Below are 20,248 nucleotides of genomic sequence, written 5' to 3'. Positions count from 1 at the left end.
AATAGGCAATGGGCTTTGTTTCCTGGTTTGCATTTAAGATTAATTCACACTGAGAGCTTTAAGTCACTTCAAATACCACGTAGCAGCAAATTTCAAGATTTGTATTGAGTTCTCTGTAAAAACAAAGGATTCTATCCACAGAGGAATTTAAAACACCATGGCATTATCAATTGTGGACACAATTAAAATAGTCATTACAACAAAGCGGCATAATATTCTTCTAGAAGCAAAAAGGTGAGGCCTGCATTTGCACAGCTTTTAAAAATCAAACAAAATCAGTACTGTTCTGCCTGCCAGATCATTATTTTTAAGTATGCAGCTAGCACTCCTCATATTTTCAATTTAACATGAATCCTGCAAGTGTTTCGTTCTAGAATGAGCTCATGGAGTTACTGCACATTAACGCAGAATTTTAAGTACTCAAATAAATTTACATAAACAAATATTTGTACATGGCATATAAGTAATTCAGAATTGTATGTAACACATACTGAAAATCTTTACATGTTCTTATTTCTAATTTAACGTGGAAACCCATTTTGTTTTGAAACAAAGCACAGATCTGTCAGCCAAAGATACATGAAAGAAGCTTGACATTTTCAACAATGCCTTTTTAAAATTATCAGACTGTAAACTAGTGACTGAACAGTTTATACAAGGCTGGAACACCTTTCCTCATGCTAAGGAAATTACAAAGGCTGAATAGCTTTTTTTTACTCTTGCCAAAATAACACCTATTGGCCAACAAAAAATGCTTCACCTCCACAATAAACAAAACAAAGGAACAAAAAAAAGCTACGGAGTAGCAAAAAACAGGAGAGCCAGAATCTGTGAACCTCCCCTAACTGAAGCATTACTGCTGAACTTCTGTAAGGCCAGAAAAAAAACTTCATCAGAGAAGCAATTTAAAAGACAAGGTAGTGATTATTCCATGTCTTGTTATAAAAAGTACTCATTACATAGCTGCAAGTCAATGTACCTATAAACTGGAGGATTTCCACCTAAAGAAAGAAGGAGACAGAAAGATATTCCAACTAAAAGAATTCACTGACAGTCAGATGGATGTGGATACAAACTAGTTTTATGCAAAGAAACTTTAAATTTATTGTTTTTCTGTGTTCAGCATATCTTAAATGAGATGTTAAAAACCTTACCGTGCATAGGATAGATCAACTTTTAAAAATTAGAAAATACAGAGAAGAAATTAGTGAACTGGGCAGGCAGGGAGTTGTTGCACTTTTTCAAAGTTCAAAGATTAGTGGAAAACCAAGTAACTGTGGCCAGTAATTAACTCAGCATCCTCAGCAGTGAGAACAGGGCAAGGAAGGCCCTTTGTTGAAATCTGCACCTTGGGAACTATTTCATATGCAAGCCAAACGAGATTTATTCAAATAAAATCAATGATGGCTGATCTGCGTTTGTCTGCCCAGCTGCAATTCATTCAACACCCCACTACCCCCCTCAGCCATCATTCCTCTCCTACCTTCAAAACTCCCAGCAAACAGATAAATCCACGTAATGGCTGGGACAAAGAGGACGGTCAGAGAGGCAGCCAGGAATTTCCGTCGCCCTCTGCAGATTCCCAGCATTCTCTCAGGAGTGCAGATTCCCAACCCAATGTTGTTCCTATGTCGGAAGCAAATAGTCCACAGCCTCCCACATATTACTCCCTGAAAAGGAAAGGAAAAAATATTTCAGCAGCTTATCTCTCTACAGCAAGTTATACATATACACTATGCCAGTGTTCCTAAAGAGTTAAAAGACCAGGGCGAAAAAAAAGGCTCCTGCAATTTCAAGGCGGTACCTATTTCAAAATTATCCACGACCACTTAATAATAAAACAAGTTTTAGAAGTCAGGTTAAGACAGTAAGTCAATAAACCACATCATATCACCTAAATACACACTAAGCTCCATCTCACCAAGAGATGTCAGCTTTATTTGTGGTTTTGACCTCATTTTACTCTACAAGAACTCGGAGATCTTTGATGCCCATGTGTGCTGGGGTCCCATGGCAGATAAGAGAAAGCCACCCACATTCCTTCACCTGCTCCCAAAGAGCAGAAGTCACACCATTAAACCAGTGATCTGTCATGAACTCAAAAGAGTGAACCAAAAAAGGAAAGGTAAAGTTTGGGTGTAGAGGGATGTCACTGAAATTACCCACTTTGCACAGCAAAAAAGCAATGCTGATAAACTGCTATGTAAAAGGGGAGAAGAGAAAGTGCAAAATGGGCAAGGAAACATCCTTATTCACACAGGGGCTATCAGGAGCTTTAGGTTGTATGCCGTGAGAGAAGTGGATTCTGCTGAATAACAGTTTCTATTAGGAAAAAAATAATTCTGATCTTAATTTGAAATAATTGTTCTGCATTTCAGAGGGGCTGAGAAAAAAATACATGAGGATTTTTATTCCCCACACCAGTGCAGGCATACAGGGCATAAAAATAATGTTTCATATTGGTAGCAGGTTTTTTTGAAAGGGAAGGAAAGGCTAGTAGTAGACAAGTTCAAAAAGGAAAGAGAAGTATTAAGTCCATGCAAATCTAGTTCAGGTTTTGTGTGAAAAGGCTTAAGTTTTTCAATTCTAAGAATAGAAGTAGTCTACAAGAATGATAGGGAAAAAAACACAGACTCTAGCAGTACAAGGTGTTTAATAACAGTGCCCTTTGACTTATGCTTAAACTAGCACTAGAGCTGAGATAAGCAATGAAAGCATTTCTACAGTGACATGTTAACAATGGCTGCTGTGTGTCCTGAAAGTGTTTTAGCTCTACAACTCCACATATATTGCAGTAAAAATCAATTCTGAAATTAAATTACAGGAAAAATGAGAATGTAGACAAGAGAAATAGGTTCAGACAAAAATCTCTGGTGCTAGAGGTACCTGGCTTCAGTAATCAGGCAAACTTACAGCTGTTCCCTGAACATTCAATAGAGCCCACTTTACTACACTACAGTTTAAGAGCCATGATAGTACTGTGACCTTGGAACTGATAAAATGGACTATAATTTGTCCAGAGCCAGCACAAAAAGCATTCCATTGTGTCAGCTTTTCAAGGCAATGAATGCCTCACCACAGAGATTTTGCACAAAATATGTGGGCAGACTTAATATTATCAACTGTGGTATTAGAGTCACTCTGTGTTAGACAGAGACACACATTTGGTAGATAAATTGTGGAGAACTCTTATCTTTATTCACTGTATTTGGATAATGATTACATTTCATTTCTTTTCCTTATAGCACATAGCTTGTACAACTTCTCTGAAGAGAGTCCTTTACGTGCCTACTTGAAAAACACTGATAATTTCCCTGGCTTCTGTGTTTATAAGCATGCATATTATAAAGTGCACAGAAACACTTATTTTAAGTAGGAATTCTTTTTTTTCCTGAAATGTACAGCCATGCACCACTGACATCAGTCTGTGCACAGAAAAATAAACCTCTGAAAATACCAACTCCCAAGCACAGTCACTGGCAGCCACATCTTGCACTGCAACATGCAGTGCCTGGAAACTGCTCCTGTCAATGACACCTGTAAAAATTACAGGTAACTAAGTAAGATTTAACACCATGTTTCTGAAATCATGTTGTTACAAATTTCCAGGGCAATGACATACACACTCTGAAGCCCAGAGTTAAAGTGCTGGTGGTGGACTAATTCATCCCGGGGTGGCATATTTAAGAAATAATTTGATTTTTCGTATATATTCTGTTAAATATCCATGCAAGTTAAGTTTCTGAACAAGCTGATATGGAGGATGGAATCCAGCTTTTCTGCCCTACGAATGTAAAGTACTCTAACAAATCAAAAAGGTAAAAGGAACAACACTGAACTCCCAGTTCAGCTGTGAAGGAAAGATAGGAATGTGGCAAATTCAGTTTTCTAAAGATTGTCATCATTCAGACAAAACAGCCAAATCATTTTGTGCATTCATGTATATCCTTTATCTAACTAGAAAAACATTTGGGAAAATCCTAAACAGACAAGTCAGCTTGCAATGAATCACCCTAGGAAATGTTGAGGTATTTCTTTTAATAGTGCTTTAAAAGAACCATAAACTACTTTAAATTATGCTTCTACTATCTCTCCACCTCCCCCAAAGTTGTGAATAGCTTCCCTTGGGTCTTAAATATTCATTTTTAGTGCATAAAATCACAGCACCTGCTGAGTACTTTTATCCAAAGTAGACGATGCATCATGTGCAACCCTTACACAAGCAATTATATAAAATGTCCATGAATGGTAATGAAGATCCTTGGCTTACAGGAAGAGCTTTGGACTCAATCATGTATTCACTATTGGCTTTACTCAGAAACAATGTTACCTAATATACCACTGTCAAATAAATTGAAAGAAGACATTGTAGTTCTTTTGACTCGGTTTTCCTTTCAACAGGTGCCAGAGTGACATCCACCATGAAGGGAAGTGATTGACAACACTGGCTGGACCAAGGACTGAGCACAAATCACAGCAGCACGTTTCTGCCGTATGAGCTTGCAATCGCCTTTCAGAATTCTCCCACCGTTCCGTTTCATGGTACTAGCTAGAAGTGAAGCTACTTCAGATGTGACACTGCTAGGTACATTTATCTCTTCAGTAAAATGGTTTACTTCATTTCCACAAAGCCATGCAGTGCTCCTCCTGACAGTTAGCACGGCTGTTGAGACTGAAAACTAAACACCTGTACTCAGAAATACACAGCATGAAATATATCGGAAACAAAACAAAGGATGAAAGAGTAACCGGCCATTTTAACCACAGCATCCAGGTGTGATACTCCAATCAAAAAATAGCCAGTGGTTCCTCCTTACCTGTTGTCCAATGTTAGTATTTTCAGATACATATAACTGAGCCACAAAAAGCACCTGCAACTTTATCCATCTTTACTGGGTTTACCTCAAAGCAAGGGAGACCAAGGTTAGACCCAGAGTGAAAGGGAACATTTGTGTTTACAGTTTCAAACATGGTCTCAGCTTCAGCCCTCCAGACACAATCAGATATTCTGCCTGTGCCACAGATACGGAAGAGTGCATGCATTGCAGGATATTATTCTACCGTGCTCTTCAACTGAGCTCTAAAAGCATCATATAATTGTATTTTAGAGATCTGATTCAGTAAGTAATACCCACAAAAGCTAGTTGTATGTATATCATGCATGTGATGTTCTGCTCTAAGTATGTCAGATGCTCTACACATCTACAACACACCAGTTCAGGATTTATAAAACCTGCTGCACAGGAACAGCTCCACAGACTGTGCTGCGACCTCAGGCAGCTCACCCCTGACTGCTGCTAACAGTGCTCCAAAAGGCTACCAGCTTAGACAATGCCAGTGTGCAGGGTCACAGCAGGAATTAAAACAATTTGGGTTTCTCATTACAAAGACTTACTCACGACCTTCTTACCTGACCAGAATGACCTTTCTTACCTTCACATATAGTCAGATACTTCCACTAGCTACACTTAACTTACCAGAGTACTTTCTTAGTTTTAAATTGTGGATTATCTCCTCAGCTAAGCATGAAGCAGCTCTCAACCTGCATGAGCAGCACATATATTAAAGTATGTAACACAACACTAATCACATTTGTATTCAGTTTCTATATATGTATATATTTTTTAATTATGACACAAGAACTTGACTATGTCAGACATTCAGCAGAAGTTCAGTAAAACAATGGAAGTAATTATGAAAACAAAAATCAAACACAATTAACTAGATTTAACTGCTCTAACATAAAAAGCTTTTCTAACTGCTTCAAACATTTCCTAGCATTTGTTACAGTTAATCTTTTCCCAGTAATCTTCCATTTGTTCTCAGAGCCACTGGAAATAAATATATACAGTTAAAGCTGTTTATACAGCAATCCTGTGCCTTGGCTTTGTTGTGTTTCTTAAATCAATGTTATCTAATTCTTTCTGCTCTTCCACACTTGCAGTCACAGAGTCAATGAACAATTTCTACTGTAAAGCTTTTCCCTTGGCTCTGTGTCAATGTAGCATTCGTCCCTTACGAGAGATTTTACAGATTTTTGCCAGACTCGAAATATATATAACAAAGTAAAAAAGCAGTATCTTATGCAGTATTTTTCCGGTTTGGAGGTTTTTTGGTTTGGTTTGGTTTTTTTGTTTGGTTTGGTTTGGTTTGGTTTTCTTGTTTGTTTCGGTTTGTTTGTTTGTTTGTTTGTTTTCTTTAAATGTTGCTATTGAGGGTTTATAACGAGTTTACTCCTTGACAGTGAGATTTTATCTTGCAGCTTTGCAGCCTTCCCATTATGGAAGCTGGTTGCCATGAGACATTGTAATATTAAAGAAAAGTTTGGTGCTATAAAGGCAGGGTGTAGAGTAAAACCAAGATTAGGAAACACAATATGAAAGAATTAAATAGTAAATCTTTATTGAAATATAAATATTTCTCTGTTCATTTTCACGGTTTAAACCTAGATAGCAACTAAGTACAACACAGCCACTCGCTAACCCCACATCCTTCCTGTGGGATGGGGACGAGAATCAGAAAAGGGGAAAACTCATGGGTTGAGATAAAAACAGCTTAATAATTCAAACGAGGTAAAATATTATTATAATCACCATTGTTATTACAACAACAACAGTAATTGCAATGAAAAGGAGACAGAGAGAGGAATAAAACCCAAGAAAAAGCAGGTGATGCACAACACAGTTGCTCTCTACCTGCTGACCAATGCCCAGCCCATTCCTGAGCAGCAGTCAGCCCCTTCCAGGTAACTCTCCCAGTTTACATACTGGGCATGTTGTCATACGGTATGGAATATCTGGCCTTTGGGTCAGCTGTCCTGGCCATGTACCCTCCTGGCTTCTTGTGCAGCTCCTCACTGGCAGAGCATGGGAAACTGAAAAATCCTTCTATTTGAGTAAACATGACTTAGCAATAACAAAAATATCAGTGTGTTATCAACTTTATTCTCATGCTAAATCCAAAACACAGCACTGTTCCAGCTACTAAGAAGAAAATTAACTCCATCTCAGTCAAAACCAGAATAGTTGATATATTCGACTTCTCAAGTTTTTAGAACAGAAACAGCATTTTGAAGAAAAATGCCATCTCTCATCAACCTCTTCTTCCACCCAGAACATACTACAGAAACGAATCTAAGGCTCCTTTTGTTGCCACACTCTGAATTTCCTTGGCATTGGAGAACCTCACCCCAAAATGAGACTTCTAATCCTACAGTATCATGACTTTAAAGGAGGATTAGGAATACACTCAATCTCAGCACCCACGTCAGAAGTTCTGTGAAGCCACTTTAAAGTAAAAGATTGCAGCAGAGTTTCCAAATGCTACCAAATGTACTCTTTCTCAACTAGTTACAAGAAAGCAGTCCTGTCTATAAGAGAGAAAATAGCCAGTAAGCTGACAGCACAAATGAGTTCTGCCTTGGAACTGTGCTAACTGCTCCAAGGGCACACAGGATTGACATCTTTTGTATCTTCACTCAGTACGTGCTGTGGCTTAAGGAAAATTCTATTAGTGCCCTGTTAATCAAAGTTTTCTAGAAGGTTCCAGCTGTAGGCAACACCACCATAGGAACGGACTCTCTCCTGACAGTACTCACAGATGGAAAGAAGCAAATAAATAATACGTTTTCACATTTTTCCTTTTTTGTTTCCATGTACTCCTTCATGTATGTACATACATATATATTTATATATACACTGCTAATGGCATTTTTTTTCCCTTTCAAGCCTAGACTTTCATTTGAAAAAATGAAAGCCTGCAACTTGAAAAATTATTATTAAGGAATAAGACAATCTAAGACCAACGGGACAAGAAACTTCCTAAGCCTCCAGTAAATGTCACTCTTTATATGAGAGGGGAAAAAATGCTATCAGTTGAGAAAAGAGAGAAGCAACAAAACACAATCATGACAGAAAGATCAATCTTGCCTGTAACATTTCATTTGCAACCAAAAAATTATACTTTCTTTCAAAGCAGCTACTGACCTGTTTGCTTAGGGAGTTATCCAAACCCTATTTTTTACTCTACTTTCTCAGCTGTTTGGGCATACAGCATCAGTACTTCCTGACTCCCCAGCCTATCTAAGGACTCAGCACAATTCAAAGGAAGGGAAACAGAGCCTGGCTTGGCTTGTGTACGGCAGAATTCTAACAAGACACTAGGTATACATACTAAGAGTACCTTAGAATTTGAGATCCCAGTGTCATTGAATTATGAACATACTGGAGACCACGACCAGCCACCAGGATCACATACCTGTGATACAGACCCTTTCAACAGAAAAGCAGCTCTCCTTCCAAATCACAGTCTACGGTCAGGCCACAGCATTATGACATATATGAATTTCAGACCTATAGAAGGGACAAACCTCCACACCTTTCCAAATCCAAGCATCTCCACTCTAAAGTAGTGGCAGAAGGCAAAAGAAAAAAAAAAAAGTAACATGCTATCTGTTCTAACCTCGAAGAAAAAACATCAGTTTGTTGGTGCATTACTGCTCTCCCTACCTCTACACCACAGCATCTTTTTACTTCATAATCAAATACAGACCATGGGTTTGTCCATTTACCAATTCCCTTGTGTGCATGCAACCACATAGGAAAGAAAATGGTCTTTAAAACAGGAGTAGGGCACTATGTACATCATACATAACCCTTTTCCATAAGTTTTATGCTAATACTTTGCTTCTCAGCTGACATTCTTGGATGCTTGTTCAAAAGCAGTGTTTACCTTCATTAGAATCTACTACATACAAAGCCTGCTCTAACAAGGAAATTGATTAAAGATTCATTAAAAAGCTTTGCTCAGGAGAAAACAATTACTTCTTGAAATGTTCCTCCTTGACAAAAAAATCCACATCTCTCAATGAAACAAAGTCCTATTATAAAAAGTAAAAAAAAAAGCACAACAAAACCCTCCCAACTTTTATTTTACTGCATAGATCTCAAGTTAGTTTTACATGGGGATTTATAACATGTTTACCTGTCTATAACATGTTTACAGCAGCTACTTACTTGTCATATGGAAATAAAAGCTGGCATGGTACTTACAAATTGATCTTTAGTAAATATTTGTATTAAATTAAGCAAAAAAATTTCAAAAATAAAGAGATAAATGGGCCCAGGTGGCTCTCTCCTCAATTCTGACAGTAAGAAGGAAGGAGATGAGGAGTGCAGAGATCACATGGTTCAAAATTCAGCCGTGCAGCTGGTCACAGGAGACACCTGGCTGCAGCAATCAGGTAATAGATGGATACAGGATTTTTAGGAAGGACTAGACAAGAAAACCAGGAGGAGGAATTGCTCTGTATGCAAGAACAGCAGAAATACATGAAGCTCACATTGGGGTCACTCCCCTCTCCTCAGCAGTGGTGAGGAACACCTGGAATGCTGCGTCTGTGCTCTCCAGTGACACGGCCAGGGAGGCTGCAGAGCTTCCATCCCTGCGGACATTCAAAACCCAACTGGCCTCCAGCAACCTCCTTCAGTTGACCTTGCTTTGAGCAAGGTGTTGAACTAGGCAATCTCCAGAGCTGCCTTCCAAATGCAACTCCATGATTCTACAGTGTTGTACCCAGTCATAAAACAAATAATGCCCATTTATTGTAAATCCTCAAAATTCCAACTAACAGCTATTCTGCTACGCATGAATGAACGTGCACATAAACAATTATACTGAAACACAGAGAATCCCAGGTTAAACTTTTAGCTAGCATGAATCAATATAGCTTCAGTAAGATCAATTCAACCTGCATCAATTCAGAAAAAATATGGACTAAGTCTCTCAAACTTGATGAAAAGTTGCATTTTTTATATAAGCACCAAAATTCTGACCTCAATACAATATATTGCCTAAATACTACCACACCCACAAATATTTTTATCAGATTTATATAAAAATAAAACAAATGTTGAAATGAAAATTCCAAGAATTGCTGGTAATTTCCTATTTGAATAATCAAGAATCAGCAAATAGGAAAAAAAGGGTAGTGTTTATAAATATGTGACCATAATCAAAAGCAGAAGACAAATCCTTCGCTACGATCACAGTGCTACTTTACCTATACTTTACCAATACATTGCACACAATACATTCTCAATGGTTCTTTGATGCTACTACAGAACATCAAACAGCACCAAGAACTGTGAGCAACCCTTTTTTTTTGTAAGTTTCCTGCTGAAATCCCTGCATTTCAAGGTCCGGTATCTACTACTTCTTAAATATTGTACCATTCAAGTGGGCTATAAGGACTATCCTTTTCTGTAGGCTTTCTGAAGGCTGAGTGCGTTCTCTACAAATTAATGGGAAAGGTGCTTACACCCCACACTCCATTTTACCTGACAGAGAAGCAAAGCTCCTGCAGAGTAATTTGGTGTCAGACACTTTTTTAAGTAGGAAAGGCAGCTGTGGATTTAGATTATTTCACATAGGACACGTTCTTGAACACTGGAACACTGGAAGAGAGCTTGATGAACTGGAATTTATAAACACAGGTTTCTCATGGCTTCTTATTTAGTACTACACAGATTAATGTGGGTATTAGACAAGAATGGCACACAAGTTTTAATTACAAAAGGACTATGAAAAGTGTTATCAAAGCTAAACAAAGCTGTAGAAACCAGCCTCAAGAGGAGATGCTGGCAAACTAAAGAATCCATATTTTCCACGTATGAAGTTAGCATTTCAATAGAATCATAGAATAGTTCAGGTTGGAAGGGACCTCTAGAGGTCATCGAGTCCAATCCTCTGCACAAAGCAGGTTGAATAATGCTCTTTCAAACCAACGTATCATTTGGATAGCTCTTCACTCTTCATTTAAAAACTACTGTCTGAGGAAGGGTGGTTTGCCTGGAGAAAAAGGGCAGTGGGCTCTGTGTTCCTATGTCCTCTCAATTTCCTCACATTTCAATGATTTTCACTAAACATTTCATTGTATCACTGCATGAAAACCTCAGTGTTTGTAATTTCTACTGATCTCATTATCATCACCATTGTTTTCGGAAATTCCTGTAATTCTGCAATTAGATGAAGGTGCAAAAATAATAAATATAAAATATTTAGTAAATCTCTTACAAAGAAAATTAATACACTGGAAAGAATTACCTTATTCAAATGCACATATTTAACAATTCCACTTTAAATTTTATTATAATTCATAATTTTCAGGGCAAAGGGGAGGTTGCCAGACCTTTTCTATCAAAAGGAAAAGAGGATAATGATGATGCTGAGGATCACGAAAGGATGTAGAGGAACACACAGTCACAGCCATGTTATATAAAATAAAAGCATGCTTTTCAGTGGCTGGTGGAGATGAAGGGAGAGAAAGAGAGAGGATGAACACCTCTTATTCTCTCTCCTAACTGCTTCTATATTCTAGTATCTTTTAAGACAATTTGACTCTTTCTTTGTCTGGCAATCATTAATAAGAGCAGAAGTCAAGCTACCCTCTAATAGTTCAACAGTGAGTCTCATGACAGCAGGACAAAGACTGGCTAAGAGTCTCAGAGAAGAATTTAGCTGAAAGAGATCCTTAATTTCAAATCCGAGATGGTTGTTGATGGGATGAAAGTATTTCACCCAAGTGAAACAATCAAGCAGGAATGACTGTAAGTTTTATTATGAATATTCACACCTGCAAAGGAAATTCTGAAAGACACTTGAGCTTTCTATACTGAAGTTTGATTTCTGGAACATTCTGCATATTAGATCTTTATAGTTTAAAACCAGTAAATCCTTCAATATGTCTTTATACAAAAAACTTACAAATACACACATATAACTTCAACTGATACCAAAACCAAAACAAAAGATTTAAAATACATTTTTTAAAAGTAAGTCTAAGCAATGGAGCTGCAGTTAAAATAACCCCATGTGTACCAATATTTAGTAACTTTGCTCCCCACATGTTCCAGATCCATGATTTGCTAAGGTTCTGCACATAGTTCCTAGCTCCCGGGCTCCCTTTCAGGGTGAGACAGGTGGGTTTTTCTGACACAGAATCAGGGGAATTTTTGAACAAGATTTCCTACAGGGGCTCTTCCCTACAGACAGCATGGATGAGATTGCTCTCTGTGCACTGTAACACTCCCCCCCCAGTACTGCCTCAGCAGCTTTGCTGCCTTCAGGCACTGCCATCATGCGATTCCTCAGGAAATGCAATGTGTACCCCTCTGCATCATGATACCACCTGGGTGAACTGTGGCTGATTTTGTGAATCATACAAAGAAAGAAAAATAGCAATCTCTTGGGATCCAAGCAGAGAATGTTAAGCAACATGGGTGCAGCCAGTCTGTTCCACAGGAGCCAAACCCTTCCCACCTCTTGGCCTGCAGATCAGGACAGGTTCTCTGGAGGCGATGCCTCTGGCAGTATTACTGTCATGGTTATAATGGCTGCTTTGTTACCTACAGATGGTCCATTACCTTTTATCATAACCCTACGGGACACAGGGCCACAATATTTTCAATCTATGGGCCATGTAAACTGCAGATTAAACACCAGATAAAATGATCATAAACTAAACTAGGTCAATTCAGTTATAACTGTACAGAGACTGGGATCATGAGACTGACCCCAAGGCCAATGCTTCACCAGCAAGATGAGATATACCTCAATATGTATTGCAACAGAGAGCAGTAACCCCCACAGATCACTGCACTTTAAGCACAGCAGCTTTCTCACTTGCTCATGGGAACCTGTCAGTGAGACAGCATGAAAATATAATGATTGTGAAAACAATTCTAGCACACTTCTAAAAATAAAACTTTTTGGAACTTTCTTTGTTGCTAGGAGATACAAAAATATAGGACATAACAATGCAGTTATTTGAAGGGCAAGAAAAGTAGTCCAGAGTCTTATTATTAGTATTAGCTATAGTGATTTGCACAGACAGGTTGATTTTGACAACAAATTATGTAATATTGTTTCTCCAAAATTCACCCACAGCTATGAGAATACAGTTTGGTAGGACAAGTCTTGTTTATTGCCAAGCTTACATTAATTACTTTCGCAATTGATAAAAAAGATTTTTTTAAAAAGACTGAAAAGGGCTTGAATGTCTTTGGTTTTTTTGGCTGCTGTGGATTAGATCTATGGATATACAGAATACATGCAGTGATTATATATCATTGCAGAGCTGAAAGAAAAGGTAAATCCTTTATTACTAATGTAACAATGAAACTGCACTGATAACATTTGAAAATTTAGAGAATATGCACAAATCAAATGGTCTGAATTTTTATAAGATGTCATCATTTGCAGAACACAGTACTAATGTTAACTTTGGGATATTCAAGTTAATAGAAAACTAGAATATTTTTTCCGCCACTAGTTCCTGGGAAAATATGTGTTGCATATATTTTACAGGCAACTTAGAATTTGGTCTTGAAAGTTCTGAAGTTAAGCTTTCAGTGATTTCTCCTTATATGTCACAAAAGTTTCAAAATTGTAAGGCCCATTTTGTTTGCCTTGCTTTATGGAAATGTCAAGGTATACCCTGTAGTGACAACATTTTTTATACCATGCTACTAAAAGACACTTAAAATGTATTCAGTTATTAGAATGTGCTCTGCTACATAAAGTGAAACCAGCTCAAATGCATGTTTTGAGCATGTTAAGAATGGCAAGGCTGGAGATTTCAACAGTAAGGCTGTTGCAATACCTCTTCTACAACATGCTAAAAATGCCCTGTATGTTCTTCAGGCATTTGCTGATATTTAGACATAACTTTGTAGTTACAGGGCAAATTATGATCTAAGTGGTTGATTCTTTGGCCACAAGTTTTTAAATTATTTATCTAACATAAAAAATAACCTGTAAAAGCAGAAAAAAAAAGTGAAAAGGCTTGTGCCAGTAGTATGCATTACCTCCAAAACGCATACCCACTGACTTTGTATTTCAAGCAAAATCATCAACATTTGATTCAATTTCCCTAAAAGGAAATATTATTTTGAAAGGAAAATACATTTATTCCTGAAAGGTTTCAACTTGATTAAATGCTAATATGGTGTTAATTGTTCATACTTTTAAAGTTTATGTACTGTTTTAGCATTGCTTAAGAGTATGGAATAATGTTCCACATTTGAAAACTTGTGAGATATATTAGTTTCTAGCTCACAAACAGCAGTTGGAAGAATACCTTACTTTTCTAAACAGAATTTGACAGATTAAAGAAACCAGTTAATATTTATTGATAAGCCTGACCTTAAAATGATGTAATCTCTACAGCCAAAGACTTTTACAAACTGATTTTGAAACAGAGAGACAGTGAAATATACTGAAAGCAACAATGAGCACCATTTTAAATAAGAAATTGAAGCTGTAGGTAAATGGATAGCAGGGATAAATGCTACTAAAAAATAGAATAGAGTGACAATTATACTAAAGAAAATGGTGTTCCTGTAAAATGTCCCTTAAACGATGGTATTATATCTTCTGTCTGCCTAAGTGGCCATTTCAACAACAAGCATTAGCAGCCTGGCAACCTTGGGTGTCTCAGAACTGAAGAGTTCCCAGCACCAGAGGAGGGAAGAAGGGACTGCTCTTCTCATTTCCTTAAACAGCACCTTCAGATCAGAAAGCTTGTCTCTCAAATTATGTTTGCAACTATAAAAACCTGTAACTTCTGTTTTACTAAGTATGAATGTTGAAGTTTTATTAGAACTTCAAGAACTGAACTTCACATAAAATGTCACCGCCTCATGGCTTCTGACAAACTCATAGGGGTTGGTACTACTGTTGTAGGCATTGCTGGAAATGCACAGATCTGTTGGAAGAGAGTGCCAACCATTACTTGATACTGATCACATTTTAGGCTCTTACCATTCACCCTTTGAGTCTGATTCAGATCTGAATCCTAAGTCTGATTCAGACAAATGTGTCTACTGTATTTCACTGACTTCCAAACACACATACTTGTGATGACAAAATGTTGATAAACTTTAATAAAGAGGCCTGGAATAGTTTGTAACCAATCAAGGTAGAGGTCCTTGAATATTTTAACTACTGAGAACACCTTAACAGTTTTGCACATACAAATAAGAATCCATGTAAAGACCTTTAGAGATGGATATTATAAATCAGTTCTATGAAGTAAAGCAAAACTTTAAAGGTTGACTCATGTCTTCTTAGCATCTAAAAACACTTTGGAAGAAGCAATGTTGAATGTGCAATACATCTTGAGGGGTTTTTTTGTCATCTTCAAAGCTATATTCTATGATATGATCAAACGCTGTACATGTCATTCTTCTAATACTTAAAGTGATGCTAGCAAATAATTACATGAAAGAATTCAGGGGGAAAACTGGCTTTTGAACAGAAATGATTGCAAGGGTTTATCAGCTGAAAAACTATGAAACACTACAACAGTTCTTCGGGAGAAAGAACTTTGGGAGAAATCTTTACTATATTTGATCCTAAAATACTTCAGCAGTATAAAGAGTTTTTCAGTTATTCTCATCCCTCCTTTGAAGGTTTCAAATGATTTAGCACTTCCAACATTCCTGATACATAGCACTTCCAACATAATCTGATATAAAGGTACCTGAATCTTTAAATTAAATATCATAATATTTAAATATCTTTGGGATTCCTCAGGTCTTTAAGGTCAAAAATATAAGAGTTGAAGGAAAATTCATTACCCAGCAAGTCAATGGTAAAGCTAAGAAAAGCAGCCAAAAAGCCCAACTGCAGCGAAAATCTCATCTAAGCAATACCTCAATCCTCATTAATATTTTACCACAGTAGCTCAATAATATTGTCTAAGTGCCACTAACAAAGATTAATGAATCAGATCTACACATTTTGTGTATTTTTTTCAGGATTCTTTTTCATAATAACATGCTGGATTTTCTGTTTAGGTTTTACTGCCATCTGTGAGGTTAAGAGATTTTGGATAAGAACATCTAAAATTGTTTTGCTACGTAATATGAATGACTTGGAGGTATAAAAATTCTAAAGTTTATGGGGGAAAAAGTTCCATCAGCATGCTAATAGCAGTAATATTATCAATTGAAACCCTACAGCTACCATGACATATGTCTCACAAATTCAATTTCTATTCCTTTTGGCAAATCAATGTGGAAAAACGCAGGGAAGCAGGCAGTTTCAGCTACAACTGAGAAAGAATTCAATGAGTGAGTTTACATCAGCATTCTAATTCAAAGAAGGAATACCTTCATTTCTTTTGACACAATCTCCCCAAGCATTCTTTCTTATTCTAGACTGAGCTACATGACTGAGGAGTATGAGAGGGGACAAACTGGATACCCTTAGGATGAAACAAAACCAGAAGATACATTCCAGAGTGTATGCTAAAGGATACTCAGCTGCTGGGACAAGACTGCAACTTGACTACTGTAAAAATCTTGAATGAATGCAGCCTGTGTATGTGGTCCCCTGCACTGACTATTTCATTCTACGGATCCACTCCTGCTGGGCCTCAGTATTTGTTAACATGGGCAAAGCTGCACCACTTCAAGCTGCAGAAAATGCTGAAGCCACACAAAATATGAGGTGAAATGAAAAAGAAAAGTTTCCTATAGCTGTATTAATGAGGATCAAGTCACAGGCTTGGAGCTGTCAGAAAAATCAACGGCTGTGATCAAATGCATGTTTTTTCTTCATCTAAAAATCAGGCTATAAAAGAATTCCCTTTTTTTATCATCCCAGTCATAACCTGTCTTGTGCAGAAGCATAACAGCTCAGCTAATTAGGTACTTGATAAAGGTAGCTTATTTGGGGCATTTTCCTGCGTTTGCATTTACAGCAGGCAAAGGAGGTAAAGATAAATTACTTATTTAGCATCAACACTTTTCCCCTTCAAATCTAAAATTCTACAGCAGTTAATTCCTCAAAGGTAGCAATGAATTAGACGTATTCCAACTTCCAGTACTTCAGAGAAACTTTTTACCTAAGACATACAGAAATTACACACCCTGATGCTGCCGTCCTAAATGCTTTCAAGAAAATAACCGGCTTCCAACTAGGAAGGTGGCATACGGAAATTAGGCGCCCTGATGCTGCCGTGCTGAACTTAACCGAGTTCCAAGCGGGAGCGGGCAGCGGCGGAAGGCGGCTGTGCATTCCCGGCCGGACAGCAGGTGGCGCAGCGCTCGGCACCGCGGCTGCGGGATGTCCCCGGCGCCCGGAGCGACGGGCAGCGACCGGCAACGACGATTAATCCGCGGCGACGGCAGGCAATAAAAGGTAATGGCACGCATTTGCCAGCTGCGGAAAAACATACAGTAGCCAGGCAGTGGAAAAAAAAATGTCCCGCTGAATCCTAGAAGCGAGTGGCTGGCTTACCCGCGTAGTGCAAATAACAGTAATACTGTGCAAACAAAAGCTTAGTTACAGTCAAAATGGCAAAATTTCTACATTTTTCCTCCTCCCAGTGCAGAAACTCCTCCTTGTGCCACTACGCCTATGGGCCTTTGCATAGGAGGATCATATCTAATAAGTGGTGTGAAAACAGAGCAAATTCTTGTCCCTACAAACCTTCGGTCTAAAAGTATCCAGAAAGAAAATACTCTGTTCTTACATAGTACAGGATAACAAGGCAGGCTGCTGTCCCTTGTCTATAATCAGACTAAGCCTGAAACGTGGCCTTAAAAATGGATTCCGAAGACCAAGTTCACCACCTCAACTGCAAATTTTTCCTCTTTAAATGAATTATTACCACAGAACTCTTCATGCCATGATCAGATGCTCCTTCCCAGTTCACCACCTAAGAGAACCCACCAGCTCAGGCTCTCTCACTCACCAACAAATTCTTCAGCAACACAGCTGGACATTACATACACTCTAAAATTAGCAATCAAGAGACACCTTAATTCTCCTTTGGGGTTTTTTGCATCTTATTTTTTTTAAGAGATGATTATTTTTCAGGAAGTTCTCAGTGCCACACAAACAGTTGCTAGTTTTTTTCCCCTCTCAAACATTTTAAAACATAGGAAGGTCTAAGGCTTTTTTCAGAAATCTATTTTGCAGGCCTATAACTTGGCATGTGCCCAGTATTTAGGGCTGAATTACAGCTCTGGGAAATAAATGAAACATCATTTCCAAAAGAACTGGCACTTTTCACAGCGGTTTACAGATGTATTGAGAGATAAATTCCATTTTTAACGAACTGGTCAGAATCCATCTCACACAGGAAACTCCAACACAATCCTTAAAAAAGAAGAAGAAGAAGAAAAACCGAAAACACTTGCAAAACAGCTCTGCATGATGTCACTCAAAAAGCAAGGGAAGTATGTTCTTCCTGTGCTGGGGGACAGACAAGGCTCAGGTCCACCAGCCAGACACGGTCTAGCTTAAGGATCATGAAGATCTGACATTTTCCTGTCCATCCCTACTCAGTGGTATGCAAGAACCCAACGCAGACCTAGATTTTTGCCTACCTACTCATATCCTTTCCACTGACAATGCACATTCTTACAGTATTTAAAATTTGATATTACAACAATCATCTTGTTCTTTCATTCCAAGCTTACATGGGTTAATTCAGGACTGGCCACCCTGTGCATATGAACAGGAACCCAAGCAGGTGTCTCATGTTTATGCGCATGAAGAATTCAGAAAACTAACCTGAAAGAATTTGTGTTTACATTTCTGCTTTACAGACATGGAAGTGGATGCTCCTTTTTATGAGTTATGAGGCTCATTTTCACAGTCTAGGCTTTAGGAAAATACACACAAGTTATCTTATTTGGTTAACAGTGTCATGGTTTTAGGGCACAGCACCAGAGCTGTGACATGGGGTTGTGGCCACAGAGGGGAAAAAGCAGTCTCACAGAGGAGCTATGTACAGTTATAAACACTTAGCTAACATCATTTTTCCTGAGACAGCATTTGACTTTGCTCTGTGGAAAATCCCAAAAAGGGAGGTTACAGCCTGAACAGGTGTTTTGCAAATAAAACACTAGAGAAAGGTTAGCACTATCTTTCAATACCCAAATAGGATGATGGCAAAAGCAAAAAGGACACTAATGAAGGTGATAGGAATGACCTTACAAGACGCTGCCAAGTCAAAAAAATAATTTCTGTAAAGCCCACAAACTGTTAACAATCATTGCTTCCCTTGACACCTGGCAACTGCAAATCAGAGACACATCCTTCCATATATGCTTAGTTCATACTTTTCCCACATTCACACTTAAGTCTGACACTACAATTACCAGTTTAAACCTCCATAATTCTCACATTTAGAGCATGAAAATCTTATCTGAACCTATGGGAGCATCATTATCCTCCAAATTCTTCACAGATAGAAAGCAGTGGCTTAGAGATACCCTTCTGCTTTTTAGGAAGGCAGCAGAAAAATCAAAATGCAAAATAAAGAAATAGAAGATGGAAACCTAGATGCTAATCATGGAACACAGACTATTAGTTATTTATTGAAGACAGTCTTCTCATTATCCTTTATCAAATCTCTACAAGACAATACCTTAAAAAAGGCCTATTAATTTTTTTGTCATGCTTTAGCTTTGGAGAAACAGAAGGTTGTTTAGGAAAAAAAAGAACTATTTTTACAGACACTTTTTTTTGAGATCTAGAGGCTAATCCCGTAGGAAGTCCAAAATTTAATACTTATATTTAAAAATATGCTTTGCCATTGTGGGACGTCTACCTTTCAATAAATCCACTTTTGTAAAGACTGAACAAGACATGACTGGACAGAGTACTAGATAATTGCATCTAGGCTCCCTTTTCCACAAAAGTTTGGACCAAATGACCTTTTAAGCCCTTTCTAACCTGGGCTCTTCTCTGATTTTATGAAAAAAAATGCTCATTTTGTATTAAAGGTCACAAGTTCTAGATTTAGAGACTTTCACAGAAGTTATATGCACTCAAAACAAGGTCTTACAAAGTCTCAAATGCGGAAGTAAAATTAATACAGATAGAATTAGCAACTAGCTTCAAATATGTAGGTTTTAAGAAGTTATGACCTACATTATAATGCAAAAATAGGCCCCAGAAGGGAAAGGTCAAGTCACCCCTTCTCTCAGTAAAAAGAAGACAGGGTTTGTAGAAGCATTAAAAATATCTTCTACCATTTTATTTTAATTTTAGTGGGTTTTTTACACATCATTTTGAATCATTTCTGTATTGTTTGGCAAATACCAATATTTTGGAAAGGAAGTGAAAGACCTTTTCCCTATCTGAGCTAAAATAAAAACAAAGTTGCTTCATCACTCACTAGCTGTGATATTAGCCCTGGAAAAGCAAGAGCTATTCATAGTATACAAGA

At 37.8% G+C, this 20,248-nt stretch overlaps 1 protein-coding gene across 3 annotated transcripts in view; it reads right to left on the bottom strand.

The window, feature by feature from the left end:
• The window catches only part of LARGE1 (LARGE xylosyl- and glucuronyltransferase 1), a 278,578-nt gene that overhangs the window by 196,604 nt on the left and 61,726 nt on the right, over nucleotides 1–20,248 (bottom strand). For all 3 annotated transcript variants that reach the window (XM_069002929.1, XM_069002931.1, XM_069002930.1), the window contains one exon: nucleotides 1,484–1,670. In XM_069002929.1, the coding sequence (XP_068859030.1) occupies nucleotides 1,484–1,589 (106 nt within the window). In that variant the 5' untranslated portion in view covers nucleotides 1,590–1,670. The remainder of the gene's footprint in view (nucleotides 1–1,483; nucleotides 1,671–20,248) is intronic.

Source organism: Aphelocoma coerulescens, chromosome 1A, assembly GCF_041296385.1.
Source record: "Aphelocoma coerulescens isolate FSJ_1873_10779 chromosome 1A, UR_Acoe_1.0, whole genome shotgun sequence".
NCBI lineage: Eukaryota > Metazoa > Chordata > Aves > Passeriformes > Corvidae > Aphelocoma > Aphelocoma coerulescens.
Note: the sequence above shows the minus strand (reverse complement) of the source record. Positions and strands in the feature narration are given on the sequence as shown.